A 21,346-nucleotide genomic window follows, 5' to 3' on the forward strand; every position below is an offset into this window, starting at 1 on the left:
TCATGAATGTCACAATAGTTATTTATGATACAAGTGCGGAAAGTAGGCAATTCCCAACGAGTGGCGGAGAACTTGAAACACGAGCGAAGCGAGTGTTTTGAGCCGGCACGAGTTGGGAATTTCCTACTTTCGACACGTATATCATACAACGTTTTACAATGCATTAAGCGAGGAAAAAAATCGAGGCAGTGACTACATCATTTATTTGCCATACTCCTTTTACTACAGTAGCAGGCGGTAGATATACATACCGACATGCATGCCGAACCAAAATCGTTAACGTATACACTTTATTAAACCAACTTTCATAACAATCATTGACTCAGAAGATTAGAACAGCTACAGTTACTAATGATAGGTAAAGAAGACTGTTTTAGTATCGTAATTTTTTAAGATTAATTATTAGCCCTTGTTGCTTGACATTTTCCACACTTATATTGGCTAGTCCTTATGGAGGAGTGCACGCTCCTATAATGCTAAATATCAGTGCAACCCGTGAATAAATCCCTGTAATAGTCAAGTAACATCAAGTATATGTATTATGTATCTAATCTACCAGCTCTTAACAAAAAGTTACCGTAAATCTGAGATTTTTTGGCTTTGGAACTGTAAATAAATCAAAACTGGTTCACTAATTCTAATAGAGAAAAGCAAATAAATAAGAATAAGACATACCGGTAGATGTTATAATATCCATGCGTGTAGAAGTAGATTATTCTATCAATTTACGATGTTTATTACTTGTACAAGCGTATGATGGAAATGCAAGACAATTACGAAGATTGCCACAACGTAGCTAGGCCCTGAGCCTTATTTTATAATTTTTGTCTACCGTATATTCATTCGCTTCGCCATCGCATTTCTATACGCACGATACTTGCTGTTTTTTAAACTATTATTAAATTATATTTTGAGTACTTTTGGGATTTTAATACGCCCCGTTGTGTCGTCGAAGACATAAATTGGTGGCCTCATGAGGGGAACTGCAAAATATTAAGAAGAAAATTCCGGGATTCGCCATCGACTCCATGCGCAAAGCGTGAACCAAAGGGTTGACGAAGCTCCAAATTTGAGGAAGACTTGAAGCCGCATTACGAAATCTGCAAACGGGACTCTTCACCAGCACGGGCAGTGCAAGGAACCAAACCTCACACCGTGCGAAGCAGCCCTACGAAAGTTAAGTGCCCTTCCTTTGTCTGTCTCCCTAAATATACCTATTCCAAATCCAGAAATAGCATTTCTACTTGTTTGAACAAAGTTATATTTCAGAAGTGAATAAGACGTAATCAGTCGAAATAATATCTAAATAGGTAAACTAAAATCTCTAAAATTTTGTTGTTATTTTTAATCTCATCCTAAATTTTTTCTGCACCTGTTCACTGTAGTTTCTGCTTGTTATACCTATTGTGGTGTACAATAAACAGTCGTTAAATAACAATAAATCGCACTGTACCTAACTATTGTATGTGCCTAAAGCGTAAAAAATTGAGTATGTACATACCTACCTACATATAAAATATAAAAATAAATTCTCGAATCTTCTTACGGAATCCTATCTTTGGCTTGTAGATACTAATTTATATTTTATTTCATTACTGCACAAAATTTCTTACATTATAATTTGACCCGTATACAATAAAATTTCATAAATTAATTTAATATTATTCAATTTGATAGCCCTACTTAAAAACTATAGATACTAAAATAGTTGCAGATTTATTTGTAAATTCCCACAACTTGTTTACGGCTCATTACTACGCGATATTTACTCGTCCTGCCGACTATTCCAGGGACTGGCGCGTGCATTCCTGCTTGTTGCGCAACGCTCAGCGAGGCGGCGCGTCAGCTGTGCGCGCAACCGGTTCTTATCAGCCGGTGCACCGTTAATGAGGAGCGTGAGCAATTATTTGTTATTTATTGGCGTAAATTCTATAACATTCCTTTACTAAATTCACTATGTATAGTGATTGCACTGATAAGCCACTTTCTGGCACCGAAAAGGGAACATTAAAGGATTTAATCGCCTCCCGTAGTTCCATTAAGGGTCAAATTACTAAATTCCATAATTATTTAATGAATGTTAGCAGTAAAATCGAATTTACAAACATCGAAATGGCCGAGCTAAATCTCAAGCTGTCAAAATTCGAGGGACTGTCCAGCAAGTATGACAATTTACAAAGTAGAATTGAAATTTTAAACTGCGATAATATGAGCAACGAGATCGATGAAAGAGAAAGTATTGAGCACGATATCATTATTAATATTGCCATGGCAAAATCTTTGATTGAAACACATACGAAAATCGAGATACAAAGACGAGAATCGATGGTACTCGAGGCTCAATCCTTGCTCGAAAATCAGGATGTCAGTTTTAAGTTGCCTCAAATACATATCGCGAAATTTGATGGTTCATATTTCCGCTGGCTGGAGTTCCGCGATACTTTTGAAAGCCTTATACATAATAATACTCGCATAAAGGAGATTCATAAGTTTCATTATCTTATTTCGTACCTGGAAGGGGACGCTGCCAGGATTATTTCCAATCTGGAGGTGTCGTCAGATAATTATAAGGAGGCCTGGAAACTGCTCGGTGAGCGGTATGATAATAAACGTTTGCTCATAAACCACCACTTAAGCTCTTTGTTTAATATACAACCGCTCACCAAAGAAACCGAAAAGTCTTTGCGATTTCTAGTAGATCACGTCACGAAAAATTTACGCGCCCTAACCAGCTTAGGCCAACCCACAGACAAATGGGATATACTCATTATATTCATGTTATCTGCCAAACTGGATAGCAACACCTTACTTAAATGGGAGGAGTATCGCAACTCGGTTGACGACGTTCCAACGTTAAATCAATTTTATAAGTTTTTGACTGACCGGGCCGACGTGATTGAGTCTTTGAATCGAAATAAGCATGATAATGTTCAGCCGAAATTCGCGGCGTCCACGTCCCGAACGCCGCCCTTTCAAAACAATAATAATAATAATAACAACAGGCCATTCAATAGACCATTCAAAACATCATACACAAAAACATTTGCTAGCGTCAAACATACTGAGCAAAGTAACTATGTATGTATTATTTGCAACAAAAATCATAGAATTTACGATTGCCCTACTTTCAAGGCCAAATCAATTAAAGATAGATTTGCTGACGTTGCTATGTACAAGTTATGTTCTAATTGTCTACGACAAGGGCATCCACTCAATGAATGTCGGATGGGTCCCTGTCGTGAGTGTAAAAAAAATCATAATAGTTTGCTCCACCCGGGAGCTCCTGATGACATACATGCAAATTACGCCAATGCGGCGTCAGTACAAAATTTTTCAGAACAGGATTGTGGTCATGTCCTACTTTCTACTGCCTTAGTGGAAGTACGGGACCCTTGTACAAACAAAAAACTAAAGATACGTGCTTTACTGGATTGTGGTAGTCAATCTTCATTCGTTACAAAATTGCTAAAAGAAAGGTTATCTCTTAAATCTAGTCACATTGATTCCCTAAGGGTCATTGGCATTGGTAATAATTGCACTAACAATGTCGTAGAGGCATGCAATATTCAACTAAATTCATTAAATAGCAGTTTCAGTGTAAGACTGTCATGCTTGATACTAAACGAGCTAACAGGAGAGCTGCCAAAATCTCCTATAAATATTAGCCATTTAAATATACCCAAAGATTTATTATTGGCTGACCCCGATTTCCAAAAACCAGCTCCAATTGACATGCTCATTGGAGCCGACATTTTTTGGGACATTTTAGGAAGCGAACAAATGTCCTTGGGTCCTAACAACCCTAAGCTACGAAATTCAAAGTTAGGCTGGTTGATCTCTGGCCCAGTATATTCAAACGCGACTCAAAAAAACGTGCAATGCAATCACGTATCAGTCACTAAAGAATCTCAAGTTTCAATAGATGAGTTACTGACAAAATTTTGGAATTTAGAAGACGTAAATCTTTTAATGAAACGGAGAAGGTCTGTGAAAAACATTTTTTACAAAATATGTTTAGGCTAGAAACAGGTAGATACTGTGTTCGATTGCCGCTTACTAAATCTCCCGATTCTCTTGGGGATTCGTTTTATCTCGCGAAAAGGAGATTTCTTAACTTAGAAAAAAGATTTTCAAAAAATCCACACTTAAAATCAGAATATTCAAAATTTATACAAGAATATGCAGACTTAGGCCATCTGTCTGAGTCGCCCATTGCTAAGCCGAATCCTGGCTATAAAAATAGTGAATCAACTTCTGTCCGAGTAGTGTTTGACGGTTCAGCCCCAACTACGTCTGGTTTATCATTGAATGACATCCTCATGGTAGGCCCTAACGTGCAGGATTCATTGTTCTCAATATTGATAAGAGCCAGGCATTACAAATACATTTTATCTGGCGATATAGAAAAAATGTATCGTCAAGTTCTTGTTCATAATGAGGATCGTAACCTTCAACTTATATTGTGGAGAGACAATGAATCACAGCCCATAAGAACACTACAGCTAAATACTCTTACCTACGGCACCGCCAGTGCCAGTTACCTAAGCACTAGGTGCCTACAACAAATAGGTGAAGAGCAGGAGGACAATTTAATTAAGGCAATAATAAAACACGATTTTTATGTCGATGACCTTATTACAGGCTCGAACGACGAATACGAATTACGCCATATACAAAGTTCAGTTTCGCAAGCTCTTAAGTCATGTTGTTTCAACTTAAGAAAATATAAAACTAACTTACCTACTTTATTTCAAAATACCGAAATGGACACAAAGGAAAACCTAACAATTAGTGAATCGTCTAACACTCTCGGACTGGGTTGGAACCCGGCTAATGATTGTTTACATTTCCACATTAAAGATATCGAACAAAACGGCACTACGAGTATAACAAAAAGAATTATAATGTCAAAGTCATTTAAGATCTTTGACCCATTAGGACTTTTAAGCCCGTGCATTATTCAACCTAAAATGACACTGCAAAGGTTATGGCAAGAAAAATTGGACTGGGATGACCCTGTCCCACTGGAAATTGAAAATGAATGGGTTAGGTTTTGTCAAAACGCAAAATATATTGCAAACTTGAAAATTATCAGACCTGTCTTGTGTGATAACCCTGAAGTCATTGAAATGCATTCTTTTAGTGACGCCTCGCAGTGCGCCCTTGGTGCCTGCTTATACGTGAGGTCAATCAACAAAAATGGTGACGTCACTGTTTCACTGCTGTGCGCGAAGTCTAAAGTTGCATGTTTAAAGCCTACAACCATACCGCGCCTGGAATTAAACGCTGCACTCCTGTCATCCAGGATCTGCAGCGCTGTCGCTAAATCGCTTCGATTTAAACCCGATCGTTTCGTACACTGGTGTGACTCCACGGTAGTATTGGCGTGGATAAACAATGACTTACGCAATCTAAAGGCTTATGTGGCTAATCGGGTTAGTGAGATTATTGAAAACACAGGGTCATCAACCTGGCGTTACGTGCCTACGTCTGCTAATCCGGCCGATTTAATTTCTAGGGGGGTGGATGCTGGCCAGTTGGTTACAATGAGTTTATGGTGGTCTGGCCCCGATTTTTTAGCAAAAAACGAATCCGAATGGCCAGTATCAAAAATAAATTTAAGCAATGATCAATTGCCTGAAATTAAATCGCATTTGGCCACTACGCACGAACCTGTAATAAAATTCGAAAACTATTCAAAATTAACAAAACTTCAAAGATCGTTTGCCTACGCCAAAAGATTTATCTTTAATCTAAGGAACCCTAAAGACAAGCGCGTAGGCAGTTTAACCGCTGAGGAGTTAAAAAATGCATTTTATGATCTCTGCGCATCGGCTCAAAGTCAATCGTTCCCGGTCGAGTACGAACTACTTACAAAAGGCAAACCAGTCAGCTCGAAATCTAAAATATTGTCATTGTCACCGTTCATAGATAAAAACATAATTAGAGTAGGTGGGCGAATTGACGCATCCAACTACAGTTATCAAAAGAAACATCCTATACTGCTTCATTCGTCGCATCATTTAACAAAATTATATTTTGAGAGGGAGCACGTAAAAAACTTGCACGCCGGCCCTCAGTTGTTATTAGCGACTGTAAGAGAAACGGTTTGGCCGATCAAAGGTAGGTACCTTGCCAGACGTACTGTCAACAAATGTGTACGCTGTAGGCGCTTGCGTGCTAAGACATTATGCCCAAAAATGGGCAATCTTCCCGCGCAAAGAATAACCCCTGATTTTCCCTTTTTGTCTGTCGGGTTGGACTTCGCTGGACCATTCTATATTTTGAATCGGAAAGGCCGAGGTAGTACTCTGATAAAATGTTACCTCTGCTTATTTGTCTGTTTACGCTATAAATGTGTACACCTCGAAGCGGTCAGCGACCTTTCCAAGGATGCATTCGTAATGACATTGCGCAGGTTTATTTCGCGAAGAGGCAAGCCAGCGGAGATATTTTGTGATAACGGCCGAAACTTCGTAGCAGCCGCCAAGGAAATAGGTGATTTTCTAACACATAATAAAGACCCTTTGTGTGACTTCAGTAGTCAAGAAGGAATTAAATTTAAATTTTCACCTGCTTACGCTGCTCATTTCGGTGGTATTTTCGAGTCTGGCATTAAATCCGCTAAACATCACATAAAACGAGTCATGGGAAACTCTCATTTGACATTTGAGGAAATTTCAACATTGTTCTCACAAGTGGAAGCTATCTTAAATAGCCGTCCCTTGTATCCTCTATCATCATCTCCCAACGACCTGCTCTCCCTTACCCCAGGACACTTTCTTATCGCAAGGCCACTGAACGCGCTGCCGTCACCTGCCTTAAGAAACTGCAAAGAAAGCAACTTACGCCGCTACGCTCGCATCGAAAAACTCCACCAGCACTTTTGGCAGAGATGGCAAAGGGAGTATATAGCAGAGCTGCAAGTGAGAACGAAATGGCGCGTTAACCACGCCAAGCTAAATATTGGAGATCTCGTGTTACTGCATGAAGATAACGCGCCCCCATTAAGTTGGCGACTGGGCCGAGTCACCCGTCTATTTCCTGGACCCGACGGAATTTCTAGAGTTGCAGACGTTCACACGACAAGAGGAACTGTGCGTCGCCCTCTGACTCGCCTATGTCCTCTGCCATCAGAAGAAGAGCTCCTGAGTTGAAAGATGTCCTTTCAACGGGCGGGAGTATGTACAAGCGCCTGATGGAAATGCAAGACAATTACGAAGATTGCACCAACGTAGCTAGGCCCTGAGCCTTATTTTATAATTTTTGTCTACCGTATATTCATTCGCTTCGCCATCGCATTTCTATACGCACGATACTTGCTGTTTTTTAAACTATTATTAAATTAATATTTTGAGTACTTTTGGGATTTTAATACGCCCGTTGTGTCGTCGAGACAGGTATGTATTAGGTATGTGTTAGGTAGTTCACGTATTTTGTTCAGCATTGAGTTTGTCACTGACAATATGTGCTTCGTGGAGGACGTAAGCAGCGTAAAGTCAGATAAAAATTCTTTCATTTAAACTCTTCATTTTTAATTTACTCATCAAAAATTAATTCACCGGACTGAACTCATGAACATTACTTTGGCGGGTTTCATGACAGGCGCGAACGGGTAACCATGATTGGTTCGTGCTACGTCGTGCGCGCGCACTGGAAGCTCATTGGTTAACTTTCGAGTGCGCGCGCTTGACGTCGCACGGTCCGAATTGGACTCAAGAATTTATTCCCTTTTTTTTCATACTTTAGACGGAATTAAAATACGAGTTTACATGAAAAAAAAAAAAAATAACGTTCTCTTTTCTGTCCGCGTTTATCTTATCAGTAAAATTCAGTGGTTGCATCAAACGTTTTCTTATGTTTCAAAAGCCTAACTATAACGACTCTTTAGACTCTATTTTTTAACAATACTTGGACATCATTTGGCATTTAAAAAGTTACTTTACCGCACTTAAGTGCGGTAAGTAAAGCCCATACAACTTTACTGCACACTTGTGGATGCGTGCAGGAATCACTAATTTTCTATGGATATGTTGACCCACGTCAAGAGGCACTTTCCGAGCACGTGCATTGTAAAAAACCTACCACTACATCTATTTCCATTTCCATGTTTCCTTATAAACAAGCGTAGGTTGTAGGTACTTGGTTAGTACCTGGCTCACAAAGTTTTTTATTTTGTCACTGCACCCGAGGCTGACTTCGCTTTGTGTTGAGCGGTTTGGGTCTACCAGGTGGCTGTGTCATTTGAATCATGTTAGAAAAAATAGAGTACCTATAGTACGGGGAATAATACATTGAGCTATTCCTATGCTAAAATACGGTATTGGCAACTCCTGATTTTGCCATATCATAATATTATTATGAAAATATAGATAAACAGATAGTGTTTAGCGACGAAAAAATTTTAAATCGGTTGAAAATTGGATTTATAGTGATTTTTGAAAAATCTATATACCTGTCTCTTTTTCAAACGCTTTTCTCTATGCATCAAGTATGGCGGTACTGGCTAATCTTGAATTTCAAACCTTTATAACTTTGTTATTTGTAAAGGTAGCTTAAAATTGTTTTTCTATTCGATAACAGGCATTGTGTAGTTTTAATTTATATAACGTATACAAAATAGTCAAATACCGTATTGTATTATCGAACCAATTGAATCGTGATGCACTATGAATCCTTTACAATAATATCATAGTGATATGATAATGCCTGTCAAAGAAATTCACTATTGAAATGAATCGATTGCATATATTTAAGTTACATATATCTTTTTGTCCGTGTTAAAAGTGGTTGTATGTTGTAAATCATTCATTACATATTTTGCTATTCACACAATGTTAATTACCAAGCCTGTAAAGGATTATCTGTTAAAAATGTGGGCACCCAATAGAAATTCCCATTAATAAAATGCTGAAAGGTTTTGTTGCGAGTTGCTCTGAAACCATAACTAATGCATAAGGAAGCCTTTCACCCTCAGTGGTTTCATGTTCGTTTTATAAAGAAGCCATATAAGCAACACGGCTGTTCAGTTCAAAGCAACGTGATAAATAAACATTTTAAAAATATGGATTAAGTTTTAATGAAATCAGTCAATATTGAATACAATATTGTTGTTATTGATAACGACTAACCCCATTGTATGTTTATATAGTTTGGTATTTAAAATAAATGAGATGTTTTAACTGCATAATATTTGTTTTTTCGTCAAAGATGCACGCTGCCCCTGTTGGTTCTAAATAAATCAAATTCCAGCGCCTATTTATGGAGGAAACCCTACTTTGTGACGAAAGCGGAGTCGCAGTTCCATATCATTAAAGGTTTAAATTACTTTTGTCGTTCTCCGAGCGCAAGCGTATGACCGCACGGCGCAACCGGTCAGCACAAACACTTACAGTTACACATATATGCTTTGCGTACCCCTACCAACACATAACAGGACAAGTCCGCTTATTGGACTAACTAAAGCATTCAAGGCACGGTCCCTGCGCGCATGCAGCACTGACATAAATAAGAAACTTGCATATGAATGGTACATATGTACAGTCAAGTGCAAAAATAAGTATCTATTCGAACACTCAAAAATTGTTACTACGGCCTTATTGCGTCGAAATAAGAGTCTGTGGTACTTATTTTTGAAACTTTGAATCCTACTTCCTACTTAATAATATTATAAATGCGAAACTTTTGTAAGTCTGTTTGTTTGTTACTTCATCACGTCTAAACCACTGGACAGATTTAGATGAAAGTCGGTATTACAGATAGTTTGAGTCCCGGAAAGGACATAGGATAGTTTTTATGCCGGAAAATTGCATAGTTCCCGCGGGATAGCGATAAACGAATTCTGCGCGGACGGAGTCGCGGGTAAGGGCTAGTAAGTTCATATTTTTTCACTTGACTGTACCTAAATATGTAACCATCGATCTTTCTTATTTAACACATAAATAAGTTATGACCTTTCGCTGTTGTCCTACATACGGGCGGCTTTTTCTCGTGACCGTAAAATGCACCTATGGTAAGTAAGTACGTGTGATAGCCTATAAAATGCAAAAGAGTTTTTGTGTTCTAAGCTGACTCTTCTGGTCTGATGCCATATTGAAATTCAAATCTTCCACAGGTAAGGTTTTGAATTTTCACACAAATTAACCATTTCGGGGTAAATTTATATTTTTTTGGGTTTGAAATTACTGCAATACGGTAGGTACTACCTACCCTACCTGTTATAAATTTTATTACAAATATTATTTAGGTACCGCTGGAGGGACGAGGTCCTGAAAGACCTTTTGGACCTTGGGTCGAAGGCTGGCAAGATTTGACTCAAGATCGCAAAGCGTGGCGTAATCTGGTGTTGGAGGCCAAGACTCACTTTGGGTCACTGCGGAAGTATTTAGCTATAAAAAGCTTTTGCCAGTAAAATGTGAACCAGCTCGAGATGGAAGAGAAACAGTATTCGTCCCTGAATGATTAACATAAATTTCGCTAAAGTGACGTACGTTATCTACATAATAATGGCTTAGAAGTCGGATTTAAAGAACACAGAAGGCGCACCCGCACTAATTTTAAAACTTTTCTGAACCATGACGAAGGTTCGCTCCACCTCGATAGGCACTTAAATGCGTACGCGACGATATTTATGAACCAGACTAACCACGGTGCTAAAGTATTTGAGCTATTTTATGCCATAGAGATAGATAGAGTATTTTTGACAATTAATATTTTGCCTTAACAATATGATGTAAGTCTCTTCCGTATATTTAATGTTCCCTTTATAATAAAATATAAAGTTCATACTATTTAAAGGGAGTATATTTATACAGATATACAATCATATACACAGAAACAAAGCAAAGAAAGTAAAAACCGGGTAACAAACCTAAGCCCTTATCTAGGATAATACTTATTTAAAAACCGTTTATTTGTATGACCTGATTAACTTCGACTATGGTAATAAATGTATATAATTATAACAAAAATTTAACCGACTACAAAAAACCATGAAAATAATTTTCTACCAGTCTGAAGTCGGTCGGTGCCTCAGCACGAGCCAGCAGGAGTGGACCTATAGTCATCTAACTCACCTACGCACTTTATATTGGAATTCAATCACTCCTGCTGGCTCGTGCTGAGGCACCGACCGACTTCAGACTGGTAGAAAATTATTTTCATGGTTTTATGTAGTCGGTTAAATTTTTTGTTATATTTTTTTACGCTTTTTTTTTTACTAAGATACAATAGTTTAATATCAACTGCTCGTCACCTTTTACGAAAGATTGCTTTTTCCGATGCAGAGACGTTCATTATTGAGGAGGAGGAGGAGTCCTGGTGCTTCACCATCACCACCGTTTTAACATATGCATTACGAGAAGCATAAATTGCTTAGCAACTCTGTCAAGTAATTAAAATTTATCCCGTGAAATAGTAAAGTATGTTATTGAGTAGTAGCTCCGATAGTCAACTGTGGTCTTCGTCATAAGTTTCACTTCACCAAATGATTGATTTTCAAGAGCAAATGCATGAGTTTACTACTAAATATATCCAATTTACTATAGGTGTCCCTACAAAAATTTTAAAGTTCTCTCGATTTCCTTAAGATCCATCATCAGATCCTGATTTGGTGCTCTTGCGGACCTAATTAAAGACATTCAAACGCAAAAAAAAAACAAATCGGTTCATAATGACGGAGTTCTCACAACAACAACTACAACGAATTGATAACCTCCTCCTTTTTAAAGTCGGTTACAAATAAGGTCAAAGCTTTGAATACGCACATCCTGTAACGATACAAAATACCCCATTATTAAATCGAACGATTCCTAGAACTCGAAAATTAACTATTCAGGTCAAATGGCTAGTTGAATTGTTTGCTTTACTTCCGCAAGTTAGTTAATTGTGCAGCAAAAAATCCTACAACAAAATATAGTAAGCTAATAAGTATTAAGCTTTGAATGATAAAGTCTATGTGACGGTATAACATCTTAGAGCATCATAAAAATGTATGTTAGTAGTGCGTTGTCAAACTTAGCAAAGCAAAGAAAAACTACTGGTAGAGTTCCGCTTTTGAAAGAACTCCTAAAAAACAAACCAGACTTGGTGTAGCTGGTGGGTAGGTAACATGCTGTCTTTGAAAAAAATAATACTAAAAGGATCAGTGTTAAAAATACCGCGTTACAAGTAAGTAGTAAACTGTTAACTTATTAATCGAAGCTTAACTCCCAAAATAATCTTGGTTTTATAATGGTTATTTTATTTTTCCTCGGTGACGGGATTCCAATTCAGTATTTGCAGCACAATTTACAATTAGGTACTTAACGACTAGGCATAGCTGTTTACAGCATCAGTTTGGGGAGCGCGTATATATTTCCAGTGATTATCTATCTATGATAAGTCACGTTTGGGCTTAGAGTTGGTTTTAAAAATGTTTATGAAAAAGGTTGAATTACCAATAAAGCACCGAGTATTTTAATTTGAATAAGGAATACAAAAGTTAATCCAATTACTTCGGACTCATTTTACGTAGGATCTGTATGATGTACTTTCTAACATAATACTTATAGGAATCCTGTCTCACTTGAGACAGAATGGAAAAAAGGTCCTAACTTCTAAGATTGCAATTCACAATCTTAAGGTAAAGTAAAACATTTTTAATCCAACAGTTAATTGCGTGAATACATTTTTTTACATTGTCCGATTATTATATTTCCGAATGTAAGCTAAACAAGCCGCAAATAATTACACCAAACCGAAACCCCTTACTTATTTATTACACAAAGTCGGTCACATTCACGTCACAGGCTTTTTCCAATTTATAATTTACAGTGTCCGGGAGCAGTTGTCCTAGTCGGTTCATATATTAGTGTCTATGTAAACCATTTTATGTGCGGTGAATGTAGAAATCGATTGTGTACAAACCACACACAATGTAAAGTGATGCTAGTAGATGGACTTCGAACGTACAATACAACCACCGAACCGATTGACTAGTTTATGTAGGTTCATATGTATGCTTCGAAAAATAAATGTTTAAAATATTGGTCATGCATTTTCTTAGTTAGGTAAAGCATGACCGCGACGTAACAAATAAATATATTTTTAGATACCTACTAATAACCTTATTATTTATAGTATATTAGCTCTTAGATATGATTGTAATTTTCTATAAGTTATATTCTTAATAAATTTACTTGACCTATAAGTTAACCTTGAATTGATAACATTTTAAATATAGGTATCATTAGAAAAAGTTCTTGCAAAGTGAGACGACAAATGATTGACTGACCAAAAGAAATAAAAAACCGAAGAGGGAAATCCTTCCAAGCAGTAAGAAATTGATTAGCGGTAGATAGTCGTGGGGTTGGCACATTGCGACAAGCTGAACAGTGAGTAAAATGTTTTACGAGGTTCAGCCTGCGGCACAAATTTGGTTCATAAATAAATCCGTGTTTGAATTAAAAATGTCCTGCATTCAAATTTAAAATAGAAAAACGTATTTTTTAAATTATTTTTCTCAAACATGCTCGGAAATGTATTGGTTAATGTCACGAAATGGAGACATGAAGTTTCTCATTTATGGCTCCCTACCACCTCCCTACATAACTTCTTGGCCTAGGCCATGAAGTATGTATGAAAATCCATTATTGTCCGCTGCTCTAAACTTTTTAATTTTGCTTACTAACATTAAACTGACAAAGGAAAAATTACGAACAGCCAACCACCACTACTCTGTAAGCATTTGCGATACTGCGATGCGATGCGAAGCGATGCGATGCGATGCTTGCGAGCGATACGATGCGATATGCGATACGATCGATACGATGCGATACGATGCGATACGATGCGATGCGATGCGATGCGATGCGATGGATGGATGAAATATTTCCTCACATTGTTTGAGAAAAGCACTATACAAACTCGGCCAGAACAGGGATTGCTGGACTCGTTTTATCGGTCACTATGACAGGTCAAAAAATGGCAGGAAAATTCCGCTCTGAATATACATACGTAAAAATTTACATACAATTTATAATAGCAGATCTTTAATTCTCATTATATCAAATCACGGTCTAATAGTAGTAGTAGGTAGTGTTATTTAAATTCTCGTGCGACATCACTTATAGCGCGGAAGTATTATGACAAAACTTTTATCGGAAGTACCGTTTTATCGTCTACCCCGAACTCGTCCATCAATCCCTTACTTCATGGCCTCTTTTAAACTGGAGCACAACATTAACTCGCAGAGATTTTCAACAATAAAATTGGTCTGGTGTTTCCAGATAACTTTACATTCAAAATCGTAAATAAGAAAGCTCCTGTGTGCGTGTGCATGCTTTTGTCTCGCTAAAATGGCTGGACTGATTTCAATGAAATTTGGTACGTTTAAAGCGGGTCCATGTTGATGTAAAATGGCATGAGAAACATTTTCGGACTTCCGATAATAGGACTTAAAAAGTTATGTGTAAAAAATGCGCACCCGCTTAAAGCTGTATTTCTGGAATAGCACATATTTAAGATAACTTTTTATTACTATATTTCTGTCTAGGCGTATTGTAAAACCACAAAATCTCTAAGTCTAGAAGCACGGAACTTTGTGCTCATACTTTTTTTTACGTAAATTTAATTTTTGGGGATTCAATTTTACTACCGACCAGATATTATGGTTTTTTTTTTTTTTTTTTTTTTTTTTTTTTATTCGACTGGTTGGCAAACGAGCAAGTGGGTCTCCTGATGGTAAGAGATCACCACTGCCCATAGACACTCGCACACCAGGGGGATTGCAGATGCGTTGCCAACTAGAGGCCTAAGATGGGATACCTCAAGTGCCAGTAATCAGACAGATCCAAGAGTGAATGCTTTGTAACTCATAATTTTTGAAATGAGCTATGGCCATAAAAATATCGCGTTTACTCTGAAAAATATCCAATCGATAATGTCTTTTATTATATCGTACGAAATGTATTAATATACAACCTTGATCTTACGTTTTATTTTATCACAGGGGTGATGTGGGACTGATTATGATTGTCATGTGTTTAACAATAACCAGACATGAACAAAAAAAAAGGCTTTCAGCGGTCCATGATGACCATCCACATCGTCCTTTGTTGTTATAACGAAGACTCGATTCATTCAGGCGACTGCAAAACTGCACGGCACGACTATGGGTAAAAATAGAAAATAATCGATCCTGTTACCCGTGTTAGTCGCTTGACCCAGGAAACTTCGACAGGACTAGGACACAAATCCGTATCCTGTGAGTCATGAGCCACGACTATGTTCTGTACCTATCTGTGCAAAGTAAGTCTATTGAGAATTTTGACACCATGCATCGCCTCATAAGTGATCGTGATTTCAGCTTTTTATAAAGTAGTTGTCCCACTTTTGAATTATTTTAGAAAGATATTACTAATATGAACAATTTCATAAATAACATCTAATAAACTTTGTGTATCGATATTTTGAGTCGTTTCAGATCCTTTAGATTACGTAATTAATTAAAGCTAATTAATGACAGTTGTTTTTGAACGGTAACAACAACGAACGGGGGGAAACGAGAAAACAGGGCGAACTTGACTGTTCAAGAGTCGTGTATAATTTATAGTCGATAAGGTACTTACTTACGCACTCTTGGTATTCGCTTCGCGCTAAGCGGCTGTCGTAAAATCTTGGAAACACCCAAAGCGAGCGGTTTCCTTCCAATGTATTTCTTTAAACGCTCCGTAGAAACTTCAGACAGGCAGGAGATTGTTTGCTCATTAATTATTCAATATTAAATCTTCCTCACTATAGGTAACTTTGGAAATAATGTGTTATTTGGATAATTTGTTAGTGTCTGGTAATGTCGTTATATCGCATTGATTTATTCTTAAATCTGGGCACGTGTGTCGGTAGGGATCTACACAATCACGATCTGGTTGGGCCGAATGAATAATTAAGAAGGGTCGCGAGGGTTGCTGGCGCCTAGAACGTCACACAGCCTTTGGGGACCTGTCACCAGCATATCTTACGATGTCAGAGGCACGTAACGTCACCTAGTTATTAGGTATTGTATTGTCCCAGAAATCTCGATAACGTACACGTAGCACAATTATACAGACCTTTAGATAGTCAACAAAAATGTAACATGTGTACCTACAACTAAAAGCGAAAGACTAAAAACAGGCGAGTGTGGTAGGTAACATAATTACTTTGAGTATTTATTCAGATAAATACTCAAAGCTTAATTATGATAAAAAATGTATTCCTGTTATTATTTTTTCTGTAACGACTCCATTGGCCTGACTCTTACTGTTAAAAAGATAATTTTTAATCGTGCGCGCTAAAACAGTGTTTACTAATATGCGGCAAGTATTCACTATTAACTTTTAATTCACGATTTCATGATTTCGCTACACCTACATAATTATTATGACTGATGAGTGAAAATGCAAGGATACCGTGTGGGCCATTTTTGACTACGAAACCGTAATATTGTTGATTTATTCTATTTGTCTTTGATGCAAAATTAATTATTAAAAATAATGCGGGTAATCAGAGTACAGCTGTCATATCTATGTTTTCTATAATGAGGGTACTTTACTTGCTTTTGAGATTTGAGAGGAACGGTCGTATAATTGCTTCCTAGTACAAAGTAAAAAGACAATAAAGAAAGTAGACTATAATACAACTTTTTATTTCTTCTGCAAAGACCCTAACCTCCTATAGGTTATGGGCCCAGTGATTTAATTACAATAAATAGTATAAATATAAATATTTCATCATACTGTGAAAAGTGCCGTTACAAGATTTTAAATTTTCCATAATGGAGAACGTTAAGCAAAAACGTATATAAAACCGTTTGATGGTGATAAGTACAGCATCTGGAAGTTTCGCATACGATCATTATTAAGTGAGATGGATGTGATTCAGGTAATTGATGATGAAATTCCAAATGAACGAACTGTCCTTTGGGAGAAAAACAATCGCATTGCGAAAAATACCCTTGTGGAGTATTTATCAGATTCATATATTGGTTTCGTAAATGATACAATCACAGCTAAAGAAATATTTATTAATTTGGATTCGCTGTACGAACGTAAAAGTATTGCAACACAATTGTCACTCAGAAAAAAGTTGTTAGGATTAAACTACAAGGTGACATGCCGTTGATAAAGCATTTTACCATATTTGACGAAATCATAACAGCACTAGCGGCGGCTGGTGCAAAGTTGGATGAAACAGACAAAGTGGCACACTTATTATTAACACTGCCAAAGACGTATGAAGGTGTCACCACAGCGATAGAAACTTTATCCGAAGATAATTTGACTTTACCGTTCGTCAAAACAAGGCTGTTAGACCATGAGGTAAAATTAAAAAATGAAGGCTGCGACACGAGTGTTAAAGTGTTACATGTTGAACACCGAACGGAATTTAACAACAACAAGAGAAAATTTCATCATAATAAGTCGGCTGAAAACTACCCGCACAATCTAATAAAAATTTAAAGGAAATAACAAGTTGAATTCGATGAAATGTTTTCACTGTGGGCGTAAAGGACACGTGAAGAAAGACTGCTTTTATTTCAAAAAGATGTTTACACAAAGGAATACCGCGGACAGAACGCGAACAGTTCAAGCTATTGAAATAAAAGAACCTTCGACATCAAATGATTTTTCAGGTTACGCTTTTATGACAGGAGAGTACGAACAAGAGAAAATGTCAATAAAGTGTCTTTTCTGTTGGACTCTGGAGCATCCGACCACATCGTTAACAGGGACGATTTTTTATATCCTATGAAAATTTAAATACACCTGTCAAAATTTCTATTGCTAAAAATGGTGCATTTATTTCAAGCAACAAAACGAGGCAACAATCAATGTCGTTAGCAACACAGGCATCCCAGGAGTTTTAGAGAATGTACTATTCTGCCGCGAGGTGCCGTACAATCTACTATCTGTCTCAAGGATGCAGCAGGCTGGTTTGACGGTAATATTTGATAAACAAGGAGCTCACATTATAAAAGAAGGTAAAACAATTATGAAAGGTAAATGTACACATAATTTAATCACATTAGATTTTAACCTACCCGCAAAGGTAAATCAGTCTGTTTCCCAGGTATGTCAAAGCAATAAAAATAATTATGAATTATGGCATGCTCGGTTAGGACATATGAGTAAAAATAAATTTCTAGAATTAAAAACAAAAGGCATGATTGAAGATGTGCTACAAATAGAAACTGTTTGTCCTAACGACAATTTATGTGAAGCTTGCATAAATGGGAAACAGACAAGACTACCTTTTAATAAAACTAAAGATAAAAGCTACGTTAAACGACCGTTATTCATTGTACATTCAGATGTATGTGGCCCGATCACTCCTCCATCAATTGAAAACAAGAATTATTTTGTTCTGTTTGTTGATCAATATACGCATTATTGCGTAGTGTATCCATTGGTTTATAAATCAGATGTATTCTCAGCATTCAAGGACTTTGTAGCAAAAAGTGAATCGAAATTTAACTGTAAATTAGTAAATTTATACTGTGACAATGGTGGAGAATATTTATCTACCGACATGAAAAATTATTGTACAGAAAAGGGAATTACTTATCACTTAACGGTCCCTAGGACCCCACAGCTGAATGGTTCCTCAGAACGCATGGTAAGAACGAATTACTGAAAAGCTCGAGCTCTGCTTAGTGGTGCAAAGTTAGATAAACGCTTTTGGGTGATGCAGTTTTAACTGCTGTTCATTTAATAAATATTACACCAACCAGGGCTTTACAGCAGAGCAAAACACCATATGAAATGTGGCATGATAGGAAACCTAGCATAAAAACTCTTAAAGTTTTTGGATCAACTGTGTATGTACATAACAAAACCAGTAAAAATAAATTTGATGACAAGTCGTGGAAAGGAATACTGGTAGGCTATGCGCCAAATGGTTATAGAGTATGGAACACAGAATGCGAAAAATATGAAACTGTCAGGGATGTTGTTTGTGATGAGACGAATTTTCTGCAGTCCAGGCCTATTGTAGAGTCTGAAGGGAGTAGTAATAAATATTCCCATAATGAAACTGGTAGTGACTTGGTGTCCAAACCAGTGTGCTTAATTCTCCTGATGCAAACATCCCTAAATTAGATAATACAAAATCTAATGAAGGCAGTCCGTGTAAAATTCGCAGAATAGATGAAGTACCTGAATCTGAGATAAAATCTGATAGTTCATTTGTACATAGAGACAACACATCTAATCAACCCTCATTGTGTAGGAGGAGTGAAAGGCTTAAAGGTCGTCCTAGTGTATCTTATAAAGAAATGTATGATGATGATTACTTGTATAGTGCCCTCTCTTTACAAGCAAAGTACCTAAATCATTTGATGAAATTAAAACACTTAATGATAGGCCTCAGTGGGAGAAAGCAGTTCAAGATGAATTAAATGCTCTTAAAGCAAATAACACGTGGACTTTGGTGCCAAAACCAGATCATAAAATATAATTGATTGTAAATGGATTTTTACCATAAAAACTGATGGGTTTGGAAAACCAATAAAATATAAGGCACGCCTCGTCGCTAGGGGTTTTAGCCAAGAGTACCTCACAGATTATAATGAAACCTTTGCACCTGTCGCAAGGATTTCAAGTTTTAGATTCATAATCAGTTTTGCTAATCAACACAATTTATTGGTTCATCATATGGACGTAAAAACAGCATTTTTAAATGGTACTCTCTTAAAGAAGAAATATACATGAAAGTTCCGGAAGGTGTTGTAAATAAAAATAATGCTGTGTGTAAACTTAATAAAGCTTTATACGGGCTTAAACAGGCTGCTAGATGTTGGTTCGAGATGTTTGAAAAGTCTCTTAAAGAAAAGGTTTTCAAAACTCATCAGTTGATAGATGTATATATATTAGATAAAGGTGATGTTAATAAAACATATACGTTGTACTCTATGTTGATGACCTAGTTTTGGTATGTGCCGATGAAGAATCTTTGACTTTGTTTAAAAGATATCTTATGAGTAAATTTGAAATGACTGATCTTAATGACATAAAGTTGTTTCTTGGTATAAGAGTAACAAGAGACATTGATACAATAAAATTAGACCAAACTGCGTACATTCAATCAATTTTAGATAAATATAATATGAGTGATTGTAAATCTGTAGTACCCCCACTGAGACCAAGTTAAACTATGAGGCATTAAATTCTAAGGATCATTATGACGCCCCATGCCGTAATCTCATAGGATCTTTGATGTACTTAATGATATGTAACACGCCCTGATTTGAGTACCTCATAAATATATTAAGTCGCTATACAAACAATAACAACAAAGATTGTGGCAATGTTTAAAAGGGTGTTAAGGTATCTTAAGGGTACAATGGATTTAAATTGACTTATAAAAGAAGCGACTATTACAGTGACATATTATGTGGGTATGTAGATTCAGATTGGGGCGGTCATGATCACAATGATAGGAAAAGTACTACTGGTTATATGTTTAAACTTTTTGAGCAAGTACAATTACTTGTGCACAAAGAGACAGATGTCAGTAGCAGCTTCGTCTACTGAAGCTGAGTACATGGCATTGTATGAAGCTGTTAAAGAAGCTTTATGGCTAAGTCTCTAGCCGAAAGTATTAATTTGAAAATAAATATGCCTATTGTTATTTGAAGATAACAACGGTTGCATAAGTATAGCAAATAATCCCACCAATCATAAAAGGTCAAAACATATCGACATAAAATATCATTTTTCCAGAGAACAAATCGAGAAAAATATAGTAAAATTAAACTATATACCAACAAATCAACAACTGGCAGATGTTTTGACTAAGCCGTTGCCTGCGGGCAGTTATCAGGAAATGCGAAGAAAAATCGGTTAGAATAAAATTCAATTATGTAACTGTGATTGTAAAGTGCAATTTGATTATTTTTGTTATAATGGTCTGATTAGGTTTTTCTGGGTTTCCTAATCGCATGCAATAAATGTTGGACCATAATTTACGTTTTTCCCAGAATGTTCTTGGAAGTAATATACGTTCCATTACAGATTATGTAATAATTAAATAGGTATGTCTATTATGTATAGAAAGCATTATGAATTAATTTTTGAGGGGGCGTGTTGATTTATTCTATTTGTCTTTGATGCAAAAATTAATTATTAAAATAATGCGGGTAATCAGAGTACAGCTGTCATATCTATGTTTTCTATAATGAGGTACTTTACTTGCCTTTTGAGATTTGAGAGGAACGGTCGTATAATTGCTTCCTAGTACAAAGTAAAAAGACAATAAAGAAAGTAGACATAATACAACTTTTATTTCTTCTGCAAAGACCCTAACCTCCTATAAATTGTGCACTTTATGT

At 36.7% G+C, this 21,346-nt stretch overlaps 2 protein-coding genes across 4 annotated transcripts in view; one reads left to right on the forward strand and one right to left on the reverse strand.

The window, feature by feature from the left end:
* Window positions 1–21,346, reverse strand: part of sdk (sidekick cell adhesion molecule) — an 86,711-nt gene that overhangs the window by 37,954 nt on the left and 27,411 nt on the right. The window lies entirely within an intron of this gene.
* The window catches only part of LOC141427679 (uncharacterized), a 25,944-nt gene continuing 5,424 nt past the window's right edge, over window positions 827–21,346 (forward strand). Inside the window, 4 exon segments of the mRNA XM_074087276.1 lie at window positions 827–3,964; window positions 3,967–4,322; window positions 17,097–17,336; window positions 17,827–18,016. Of these exon segments, the coding sequence (XP_073943377.1) occupies window positions 1,957–3,964; window positions 3,967–4,322; window positions 17,097–17,336; window positions 17,827–18,016 (2,794 nt within the window). The 5' untranslated portion in view covers window positions 827–1,956.

Source organism: Choristoneura fumiferana, chromosome 5 (assembly GCF_025370935.1).
Source record: "Choristoneura fumiferana chromosome 5, NRCan_CFum_1, whole genome shotgun sequence".
In the NCBI taxonomy this organism is placed as follows: Eukaryota; Metazoa; Arthropoda; class Insecta; order Lepidoptera; family Tortricidae; genus Choristoneura; species Choristoneura fumiferana.